This window comes from Chanodichthys erythropterus, chromosome 12, assembly GCF_024489055.1.
Source record: "Chanodichthys erythropterus isolate Z2021 chromosome 12, ASM2448905v1, whole genome shotgun sequence".
Lineage (NCBI taxonomy): Eukaryota > Metazoa > Chordata > Actinopteri > Cypriniformes > Xenocyprididae > Chanodichthys > Chanodichthys erythropterus.
This window is the reverse complement of record NC_090232.1, coordinates 9,737,833-9,749,944: the sequence shown is the minus strand read 5'-3', so window position 1 is coordinate 9,749,944 and position 12,112 is coordinate 9,737,833. Positions and strand designations below refer to the sequence as shown.

At 36.2% G+C, this 12,112-nt stretch overlaps 1 protein-coding gene across 1 annotated transcript; it reads left to right on the top strand.

Annotated features, from left to right (window-relative positions):
• The first annotated feature begins 3,252 nt into the window (after nucleotides 1-3,252).
• On the top strand, nucleotides 3,253-11,412 carry zgc:136472 (uncharacterized protein LOC678514 homolog). The gene is made up of 11 exons (XM_067404644.1): nucleotides 3,253-3,436; nucleotides 4,276-4,482; nucleotides 5,470-5,603; nucleotides 6,080-6,217; nucleotides 6,368-6,475; nucleotides 8,362-8,487; nucleotides 8,686-8,883; nucleotides 9,298-9,418; nucleotides 10,368-10,549; nucleotides 10,712-10,801; nucleotides 10,890-11,412. Exons 1-11 carry the CDS (start codon nucleotides 3,271-3,273, stop codon nucleotides 10,950-10,952), a joined length of 1,533 nt encoding a protein of 510 aa, XP_067260745.1. The 5' UTR covers nucleotides 3,253-3,270; the 3' UTR covers nucleotides 10,953-11,412.
• The last annotated feature ends 700 nt before the right edge of the window (nucleotides 11,413-12,112 follow it).

Here is a 12,112-nt window from a genome sequence, read left to right as displayed (position 1 = left end):
CCAGATCCACACAGATGGTCTTAACGCTCGAAGAAAACTACATTAATGGCCATTAGAATGAAACGAAAGACAGCTGATACATAAAAAGATTTGCCACTTTTCCTAAGATCTTGAAGATGGAGTTGATATGACTGAACATGGACATGAATTCAACACAATTATGGCTTGGCAAGGAAACTTTTCATTTGTATATTTTAGAATGAAAACTCATTCAAAACTGTTTATTTACAGTAAAAAAAAAAAAAATGCTCTTATCTAGAATGGACACATGGACACCTCAGTGCAGTCCTATGCACTTGTAATGCACTTACTTTAAAAACTTGAAGGCTGATACTACTTATCTATTCATTACTTTTCAATTGCCATTTCTCTCTGAGGCCATTTTATCAATGAAGATCTACAATCCTTGACCTATTTATGAAATGAAACGGGAACAATAGTAAATTACAGGTGGTGTAGGTTACCACCCTATTATTTTACTTTAAAAAGTAAAAGAACTCAGAATCTGTTGTACTAGTAAAAGGCAGAAATTGCACTTTTCCTTGTTTGTTTTCTTGTTGTTGGACTGGGTAATGAAATGATGCCAGTGTGATGATCTCAGGGCTGTGTAAGTACAATAGCCTAGTTATTGAGTAATGCTGCAAAATATGTAGAGAACATGCACTTGCTTTTGTTTTTGAACATAATGAAAATGACTTTGGAAAAAAAAACTGAAGGGATAATGTGGAAAATAAAGTTTCCCAAAACATCTATTGTTGACATTTTTTTTGTTTAAGGGAGAAAATAAATATATTTTTCAGATTTTTTTTTTTTTCACCGTATTTTTGCACATATTTGTTTAAAATGAGCATTGTCTTATCGAGCCTAATTTCATGTCTTTGCTAAATTGAAATTGAGCAAAACTGGGAGTGTTGTTTAATTGCATCTACAGTCAGAATTTTGATATTCCTTTTTGTTCAAAAGTTATGATGTGAAGTTAACGATGTTGGCCAAAAATCAGATTAGATGCTATATACAAACTTGGATATTTCGAAAAGAAACTCTGTAAGAATAATCAACACCATGATCTGAGGATAAATGTGACATTTTAGAACAGCGCCACCTACAGGTCATGAGATCAAAAAATGTCTATTTTTGCTCATAACTTTCAATGTTTATCAGAAAATTAGAGCTTGAAGTCTGCGGATTCCTTTGGTCATGGCAAATCTGTCGATACCAATTTTGCCAGGAACCGACAAATTTCCTGTCTGCCATTTTGAAATTTGACAAACTGATATTTCTTAAATGCTTAGACATGTAGACAAATTTGGCAGGATTTATTCACTGCATGTCCTGAAGGTACCTGAGAAATTTGAACACAGTGCCACCTAGTGTTCAAGAGATAAGATAAAAACATTACTTTTGAAAACGTTCAAAATTAGTTTTCTGTCATTTCATTCCTTGTTTTATGCCAATTCTGACGATATCTCATTAGTCATTTTCCATCAATTTGCCTGTCCGCCATATTGAAGTAAATGAAAAAAGGTTTTTTTGTAGACCTACATTTTCTTTACATGGGCACACTGGATTCCAGTGTTCATTAAGCATAAATAACATTAAGGACGTTTGTTCTAGTAGACAAATTTACACATGCACACACTCCTGAGTCAAAAAGTGGATTTGAGTTATGGCCAGTTACAGAAAGAGAGACATTGTCTTTTTTTATTGTTCTTTTGGATTGTTTAATAAAACTCTTTTTGAAGCATATTGCATGGTGTGGCAGCTGCTTTTGTCTAATTGTTATAACTAACCCCAGCATGTTACAACCTATGGTTGTAATCTGGTGCAATGTCCAAATTGTCACTGATATGCCAAGTACATTAAAGTGTTTATTGTCATTATTGCATTTAGAGACTTAATTTCTTAAATATTTTGTTTAGGGCCAAAAACCAGTAGCCCCTCACTGCAGAACATGAGATCCAGGGGATGGAGACGGGTAGGTTTAGGGATATTTAGGGCCAGTTGTTCAAAAAGTTTAATCTGGATCAGAATTATCTGGATTTGGAAATCCCATGTTTTGCCATCCAGGATCTGGTTTTTCAAATCAAAATTAGATTGGATCACCCTGATCCAGATACACACTTTTTCAGATTTTTTTGTGCTCTATGGAGCTCCTAAAGGGACATGGTGTTAGAAAGAATGAGACATTTCAAAGCTTTTGCATTCCTTCAGAAAAATTTTATGTAGCGTTCAGCCGAGAAACTTGCCTTCACTCGCAAAGAACTTTTGACTGGTTCATCTCTTATGATTGTGCCCAATGTAGTTTACAAACGATTAAAAAAACGCTTTGAATTAAATATATTTTTTACTTTACAGGAGGTTACTGAAAGGCTAAATATGTAGCCTAATGTCTCCTTCTAATAAAAAATGTGTATGTATATTACATGATAAAAATGTATTTTTTGACAAGTTTTAAAGTTTTATTACATTTTTGTTCCTGAAATCCACCCTTCTGATGGGATCAGTATAATCCAGATTTTTTGGATTGAAGGTATCCCAATCTTACTAAAAAGTTTTGAACAACACAAACTGATGATTTTATCCAGATCAAAACCAAGTTTGGGTATTTTGATCTAATCTGATTTCAGAATCCTTTTGAACAATCCGCTAGCCGAAATCTGATCAGATTAATTTTGAACAACTGGCCCCTGGAGGTGAAGATGGGTAGGTTTAGGGATATATAATGTGGGAGAAGTTGGATCTGGATCTCATGTTCTGCAGCAAGGAACATCTCCCAAAAACTGCAGTTTAGCCTTCAACATCTCAAGTCTCTGAGAAATTAAGCAAATCAAGGAGTATGAGTGGTGTGCTCTGTAAAGCAACAGGCAAGATGTTTGAAGATTGCTCGATCAAATCCAGTGTGTAGCAAGAGTTTAACCATGTGAATTGTGCAATGTTCATAGTTTCTTAGTAAAATCCTATGTTCAAATTATGCCAAATATAGCCTTATAAAGGGTTTGACCCTCTAATTGCTGCTTGCAGCTATATTTAACTAGAAAAATACTGTGTACCTTTGAAAATGAGTTGTCTCTACCATGTGTACTACAGAGATTTATGCACAAAGCACAAAAAGCTATTGTTCTCTCTATGTCACTGTCAAAATTGTATCTATCTCTCTTTGTATTGGTTGTTAACGGTCCGTTGCCAAAGTACACACTGATATCACCTATATAACTTCACATTCTCTCAGGCTCAAAGGTCAGATGGTCAGTTTCTGCTTCTGAGGGCAGAATGAAGGTGTGCATAACACTGTGCCTGAGCTTGTGCGTGTATTTACACGAAGCTCTGGCTCAAAGCGATTCTGACTCAATCGTTGAAGACAAAGACGTTTTAGTGCTGACAAAAGGCAATTTCAAACGAGCTCTTAAACAACACAACCAGCTATTGGTGCACTTCTGTGAGTATATCTTCCTGCATGTGTTTTTATTGCTTCCCTGTCATAAAGCTCCATGAGGTAACAAATCAATACGCCAACGCGAAGTAAGAACATTAAAAGTACCGGTAACACTTTACAATAAGGTCTCATATGTTAACATTAGTATTAACTAACAATGAGCAATACATTTGTAACAGTATTTATTCATCTTTGTTAACATTAGTTAATAAAAATCCAACTGTCCATTGTTTGTTCATGTTAGCTCACGGTGTATTAACTAATGATAATATACAACTTTTGATTTTGATAATGTATTAGTAAATACTGAAATGAACAATAACTAAGAGTAGTAAATGCTGTAGAAGTATTGTTTATTCGTCCATGGTAACTGATATAGTTAATAATGTTAACAAATGAAACCTTAAGTGTTCCCAATAGCCTACCTTTAATTTTATGCAGTTTTTTCCCTCATTGATACCCCTTGAGTTGTAACATGTATATCAAAGACTGAACCCACTCCTGATGAATGATGTTGGCCTGTGTTCTGCTCGAATCTCAGGGCTGGTAATTGGAAAGTTTCTAGTTCGATCTCGAAAAGAAATGAACCATGAGCTATCACCACTGTGCCTTTGAGCCAGTCACTTACCTATGGAGAATTTTTGTGATGAAAACATCTGCTGAATGACTATTTACTTACTAATGAAGACACATAAGAGTATAAAGAAGACAGACTAGAAGCAAACTAGAAAGCAAATTAGAGTCGGCACATATGGGACTACAACAAAATGCCCATATAAAACAGAAGAATATTTGGAGAACAAGGAGTAAACTGTTGCAGCTTTTTCTCACATCTGCTGTAGATGCGCCTCTTTCTGGCCAGTCCCTTGGCTCAATCCTGGAGTTTAGAGAAGCAGCCATTGCGCTAAAGGAAGCAAAGTCAGATGTGAGGCTGGGAGGAGTGGATGTGAAAAAGGAAAAAGATCTTGCTGCATCCCTTAACGTCACAACAATACCATCACTACGGCTGTACCTGTCTGGAGACATAAACAACCCAGTGTACTGTCCTGGTAATGTTAAAATATATATTTTTTCTTATGTTGACACAAAAAACTCATTATTTAAATCACCCTCATGTCTTTCAAAACTTGAATATGGGGTTAGATTCCCGCCTAAAGTATTGCGGTCATGGATCCAAAAATAATACGCGTGAACAAAGACTATAGAATAACGCAAGACGTGTCACTCGTATTGTTTTGAATGGGAGAAAGTGTAACGCGCAATATGGCGGAATAAGTCTCGCCTTCTAAACAAGAGCCGACTGGTAAAGTCAACGCGTCACTTCAGCGGCCGTTAGAATCACCGGTTTCTATAGAAACAGTCAGGCGCTCGCCTCCAAAGAGACGCGCATTTAGGTCTGCGCATGCGCATTAGCTTGATCCAGCCTGAAAAATATTTTTTTTTTTGTCATGATTCGAGCGGTTAGAAACTAAATTTATGAGCCGGTTGTTGTTAGATTTCATTGGTGATTTCAAATATGAAATTTAATCGTAAGGTTGGTGAACAGTTTTGGAGAATTTGATGTTTCCCCATTCAAAGAGATTGGAGCTGCATGATGCCCTGGATGCCCGAGAGGCGTTTCAAAGATGGCCGCCGAGTGAAATGACTTGTCTTAAAGGGACTTTGGCGTGAATCAAAAATGTAAAAACACATGTAAAAATATATAACACAAACTTATGCAACAGAACGTGGTCACGGATTGAAATATAATAAGTGTGACTCGAAAAATTAAAAGCGCATTTAAAAAAACAAGCATGAATCAAAACTTTATACTGTTATACATGACTCAAAATGTTATACTGTAGCCTATATGTGCCTGTTCTTCTGTTGCATTATTTTTTTTAAAGTTTGTGTTATATATTTTTACGTGTTTTTACATTTTTGATTCACGCTTATTATTTTTTGATGTGACCGCAATACTATTGGCGGGAATCTAACCCCATAACATTCCTTTCAGGATCATTGTGTCAGTGTTTGTTGTGTGACTCCACCCCCAGATCTTAAGAGCTCTGCCTCCATCCTGACATGGCTTAAAAGAAGAAAGGGTCCGAGCGCTGAAATCATCAGTAGTCTCACACAGCTGGAAGAGTTCATAGGTGAAGATGAGCTTGTGGTGCTTGGATTATTTAAGGTAACCTGGGAATTTATTTTAGTGAATCTGTCATTTTACCCAGTTATTCTCAGTGGGAAAATGCTTCACTGATTCATTTGAGTCATCTCTCAGAAATGTTCAGAAGTCCTACAGAGCATCATATTTATATGAATTTCCGTCGTAAAAAATATATATTTTAGTTAAATACTACTGTTTATTATGTTTTCTTGTACAGTGGAGTGATTTAAGAATGAATTGCAAATTTGATCATATTATTTAAAAAGAATCAGTCCAAATGAAGGGATCGTTCATGAGTCAGCCATAATTTAAGATGTTTTAATGCGTTAAAACTTCTTAATGCATATTTTAATCAAATTATTTTAAAAGGATCAGTCGAAATGAAGAATTCATTCATGAATCAGCAGGAATAATAACTCATAACTCAAGATGTTTTATTGTAATTGTTGTATTAGCCACTATTTTAAATGTTGCTTATCTGTGTTTATACATTACAGGATCTCAAAGAAGGCATAGTCAAAGTGTTTTATGAAACAGCCAATGACATCGCTGACCTGCCCTTTGGAGTAACAGGACATGATGAAATCTTCAGCAAGTATGAGATCAGCGGAGACACTGTTCTCCTCATCAGAAGGGTGAGAATCTGTCAGAGCTCACTTGAACAGTGCAAGGTCGAATCTGGCTTGTAACATTTCTTAAATGTCCCAAAAAAAAAAAAAAAACAGTAAAGTGCCTTCTTTTTAGCACATGAATTGTGTTTCATCCATGTATATCATTTTCTTTAGTCTAAACTTGACAAGCAATTCGAGATGGGAAGCAGCGCAGTGAAGAAAGATCTCATTCATTTTATCAGACTTTATGAGATGGAACTTGTGACCGAGTACAATGGAGTGGTAACTTTATATATTTTAATAAATAGGCATTGTGACATGTAATAATACAAACCCAATTCCAAAAAAGTTGGGACACTGTACAAATTGTGAATAAAAACAGAATGCAATGAGGAAGTTCAAATTTCAATATTTTATTCAGAATACAACATAGATGACATATCAAATGTTTAAACTGAGAAAATGTATCTTTTTAAGGGAAAAATAAGTTGATTTTAAATTTCATGGCATCAACACATCTCACAAAAAGTTGGGACAAGGCCATGTTTACCACTGTGTGGCATCCCCTCTTCTTTTTATAACAGTCTGCAAACGTCTGAGGACTGAGGAGACAAGTTGCTCAAGTTTAGGAATAGGAATGTTGTCCCATTCTTGTCTAATACAGGCTTCTAGTTGCTCAACTGTCTTAGGTCTACTTTGTCGCATCTTCCTCTTTATGATGCGCCAAATGTTTTCTATGGGTGAAAGATCTGGACTGCAGGCTGGCCATTTCAGTACCCGGATCCTTCTACGCAGCCATGATGTTGTAATTGATGCAGTATGTCAGGGATGGGCAACTCCGGTCCTGGAGGGCCAGTGTCCTGCAAAGTTTATCTCCATCCCTGATAAAAACTCACTTGCCTATAACTTTCTACTAATCCTAAAGACCTTGATTAGCTGGTTTGGGTGTGTTTGATTAGGGTTGGAGCTAAGCTCTGCTGGACAGTGGCCCTCCAGGACCAGAGTTGCCCATCCCTGCAGTATGTGATCTGGCTTTGTCATGTTGGAAAATGCAAGGTCTTCCCTGAAAGAGACGACGTCTGGATGGGAGCATATGTTTTTCTAGAACTTGGATATACCTTTCAGCATTGATGGTGCCTTTCCGGATGTGTAAGCTGCCCATGCCACACGCACTCATGCAACCCCATACCATCAGATGCAGGCTTCTGAACTGAGCGCTGATGACAACTTGGGTTGTCCTTGTCCTCTTTAGTCCGGATGACTTTGCGTCCCAGTTTTCCAAAAAGAACTTCAAATTTTGAATCGTCTGACCACAGAACAGTTTTCCACTTTGCCACAGTCCATTTTAAATGAGTCTTGGCCCAGAGAAAACGCCATGCGCTTCTGGATCATGTTCAGATATGGCTTCTTTTTTGACCTATAGAGTTTTAGCCGGTAACGGCGAATGGCACGGTGGATTGTGTTTACCGACAATGTTTTCTGGAAGTATTCCTGAGCCCATGTTGTGGTTTCCATTACAGTAACATTCCTGTATGTGATGCAGTGCCGTCTAAGGGCCCGAAGATCACAGGCATCCAGTATGGTTTTCCGGCCTTGACCCTTACGCACAGAGATTGTTCCAGATTCTCTGAATCTTTGGATGATATTATGCACTGTAGATGATGATAACTTCAAACTCTTTGCAATTTTTCTCTGAGAAACTCCTTTCTGATATTGCTCCACTATTTCTCGCCACAGCATTGGGGGAATTGGTGATCTTCTGCCCATCTTGACTTCTGAGAGACACTGCCACTCTGAGAGGCTCTTTTTACACCCAATCATGTTGCCAATTGACCTAATAAGTTGCAAATTGTTCCTCCAGCTGTTCCTTATATGTACATTTAACTTTTCCGGCCTCTTATTGCTACCTGTCCCAACTTTTTTGGAATGTGTAGCTCTCATGAAATCCAAAATGAGCCATTATTTGGCATAACATTTCAAAATGTCTCACTTTCAACAATTGATATGTTATCTATATTCTATTGTGAATAAAATCTAAGTTTATGAGATTTGTAAATTATTGCATTCCTTTTTTATTCACAATTTGTACAGTGTCCCAACATATTTGGAATCGGGTTTGTAGATGTATAAAATTAAACAAACCTCTTTCCTTTTTGGGGTCCTCCCAGACAGCATCTAAGATCCTGAACTCAGTGGTGCTGAACCATTTGCTTCTGTTTATTAATAAGACTGAGGATGGATTTGAAGAAATATACCATGCCTTTAAAACCACTGCAGAAAAACTCAGAGGGAAGGTCAGTGTACACCAATTGGCTTGCATTTAGACAGAAACCACATAAATCCAGTACTGCAAAACTGCAAAATAAAACAAAATATAAATAAATCCATAGAAATATTGAAGATTATTATTATAATACCTTAAATCTTTCTGTTGTCTGTCCGGTTGCTTTTGTATTACAGTAATGTCACACACTTAAAAAATCTATCATCAGGTTCTGTTTGTAATGATTGATGTGAGTGAGCCACGGAATGGCCGTATGATGGAGTATTTCCGTGTGAGGTCAGAAGAAGCGCCTCAGGTCCGTATGGTCAGTTTATCAGACAACGTTCAATACCAGCTGCCATCTGATCAGTTTGACGCACACACTCTTTTAGAGTTTTGTCTGAGTTACCTGGGTGGGAAAGCTAAGGTGAGTATACATAGGTAAATGAAACAAGTGGATCTTTCTATACTTTAAATACAGCATGGTAATTTAATTTAAAATAAAAACTATTATTATATTCAAATGTAATTTGATTAATTATAATATTGCATATAGTAAATAAATATGAAATATATTTGTATACTATATTATCGATTTATTACGTTTAATTAATATCTGCATATAATAGGATTGTTAACGTATGCGATTAATTCAAAATCCTTAACGAGTTAAACAAGATAAATGATGTATGCTTAATTTCACGATAAGTTTGTGATTAACCGCACAAAAGGGACAGCCCTAGTATATAATTATGATAATGTTATTCAGTATTTATATAACTATAGTATAACATGTATAGAACTCTAAGCTCAGGCAATCTGTCTAATTTGTGTGTTACAGCCAAAGCTGCAGAGTGAGCCAATTCCTGAAAACTGGGACACACAGCCAGTGAAAGAGCTGGTTGGGATGAACTTTGAAAAAGTGGCCTTCAACCATAACAAAAATGTCATCATCTTGTTCTGTAGGTATCTGAAATGTTAGAATTGTGGAACTCTTCAACTTGATATAATAGGTCTATGCAGGGCCTAAAACTAACTTTTTACTACATTTGCCAATGGCCGGTGACTTATGAAAATTTACTGGCCATGGATATTTTTTACCAGCCATGAAACATAAATTAATCCTTTTTAAAGTTACAAAAGTTATTCAGTAAAGAGCAGCGAGTGATTGTTCTTTGTCTTTTGTTGTTTGATTAACATTAAAAACATAAATAGCACCAGGAATATTAGGCTGCTGTCACTTTAAAAGCTGAAGATGGGCATTTTGTCATAATTTTGTTTGAATATGTCTTTTCAAGTGCAAGAAGACGTGAAAGAGAGCTCGATTCAGTATTTGCACGCTGTCCAAAACTCGGATTTCTGGGCAGGGCCAGGAAGCATATGTTTAGCATCCCTTTCGCGTATTCTCGAGCTTGAATATTTCAATTGGCAAGGCTTAAACTTTCATGATGATGCAAGAATTCCCTGTCAAATGTCCTGAGCATCATTCACATTCATGTTCTTACAACTTTGCATTGTTAGAATTCCTAAAAATGTTACCGGCCAGCTGCGATTGACAGTTTCATATACTCTCTTTCACGATTTTTACTCGCATTTGGCACTTGAAGCATGTTAATTTTAGGCCCTGGGTCTGTCTTCACTTAGCTTGCAAATACCGTGGTAGTTTTGTATTTGCTGAAGTTATCTGTGTTAACCAAATACTTGCAAATGAAATCAGAGCAGTGGATCTCAACTTTTTTGACTTCAAGGCCCCCCATTGTCCACAATAATATTTAGAATAATGCTTGTTTTATTGTATTTTAAATAATTTGTCATCTTGAAGCCCCAGCACTGAATTAGAGTATCATTGTGCCTCTGTGTCCTGACATTTCCAGATACATCATGATATAGTAAAAATCCCCTTTTCAACAGATGCACCTTGGAGCAGTGAAAGTCGTGCTCTGTTTCCATTGTGGGAGGAACTTGCTGAACACTTTAATGAACAAGAAGATGTTGTTGTTGCCAAGATTGACGTTACTGCCAACGATGTAAACATTCATCTAGGAGAAAAATACCCATCAATCAAATTATTTCCTGCTCTTTATGTAGAAAGGGTAAGCACATTCTTACAATTAACTGTTCTTACTTGCTCTATATAATATTTTAAATCTACATATTCGGGACAGCCATGTTCTTGTTATTCTCTGCACTAAAGAAATGAGTACTGTCCATGATTTATTAGCATTTTGTAATAATCATACGAAAATATTTGCTAGGTAGTAGCATATTCTGGCAAAAGGAAGCTGATGCCTATAGTAACATTTATGAAAAAAGAGATTGAAAAAGCCAAGAAGGAAAAAGCCAAGGTAAGATATTTTTTTCTTCTCACATGAATAGAAATGGATTGTGTTCATTGTGCCCACTCACCATGCTGTGCTTGTGTATATGCTGCAGGAGGAGGAACTGAGGAAGAAATATGTGAATGAACAGAAGGCTGCACTGAAAGAGGAACTGTAATGGCTTATTCGTTTGTTTGAAATTTAAATATAATTTTAAATTTATTCAGTTAATGTGCTCTGCACATGGCTGATTAATTATCTTGAGTGTAACAAGTATTTTCAGTATATACAGCTACTTGTGTTCTTGGAAACAAGATGCCAAGGTGGCTGGTTACCCACTGAATCACAATGTATCATTAGCACAATTTACACATAACCTTCATTTCCACTAGAGGGAGCCTGTTTCAAAGCACTGCCTACTTCCTAAACAGCACTGCATCCTCATAACAACTGAAGGCCTATACTGTATGTTGTCAAAACAAATTCAAGTATAATGTAAGCAGATAAGGATTCCAGTTAAGGATAATGAGTGATCAATACAGCGTTCCGGGCATGCTAAAATACACAAACTATATAGCAACAGCGAGAGATCATTTCTTGTGTGGGATGAGATTGTAAATGATGATGAATTTGCTTAATAAAATGACATTCAAATGAAAACTGTGACACTGATGTTTAGGCACAGACTCAAGACTCACTTTAAGTATTAAGCATGACCAAGGGCGTAGATTTGGTTTCAACATTGGGGGGGTTGAACGTTGGTATGCTGTCTGTTTTTTTTTTATTTTTTTATAATAATCTGTTTTGTGTGTAACGTTTATTGGATAATTTATTTTCTATCTATCTATCTATCTATCTATCTATCCATCTATCCATCTATCTATCTATCTATCTATCATAACTTTATGAAATTTATGTATAATCATTCATCAAATTCTAACATAACTGTAATTCTAAAAAGAAAGAAATTATGTTAAATATTAACACAGCCAGTAGGTGGCAGCGATTCGTTTTTTTTTGAGTCAGTCACTTAAATCGTTCATTCAGCCAATTCGTTCAAAAGTCAGATTAATTTAGGAAGAAAAGAAACACCGATGTGAATACTTTTTTCATTGATAAATACAGACACTATTAAAACATGAACTAACAAAACAGACGGCTGTTTTGGTAACTGGTTGCAGTTACACTGTTAGCTATGGCTGAATTGCAATGGATAAGCTAGCTAAAATATATGTGGAGTGTACCTAGCTATTACAATATTCTCATACCTCCTTCTCAGTACATGCTTTATTCTTTTTAACGTCTCTCTTTGACCAGCAGTTTAATATAGTCGGCTGG

What these genes read in the sequence shown, in the direction of transcription:
- zgc:136472 (XM_067404644.1), top strand. Translation starts at nt 3,271, where the DNA reads ATGAAGGTGTGCATAACACTGTGCCTGAGCTTGTGCGTGTATTTACAC. An exon ending in TGACCGAGTACAATGGAGTG is followed by an intron (nt 6,476 to 8,361) that starts GTAACTTTATAT and finishes GGGTCCTCCCAG; the next exon opens with ACAGCATCTAAGATCCTGAA. An exon ending in ACCTGGGTGGGAAAGCTAAG is followed by an intron (nt 8,884 to 9,297) that starts GTGAGTATACAT and finishes TGTGTGTTACAG; the next exon opens with CCAAAGCTGCAGAGTGAGCC.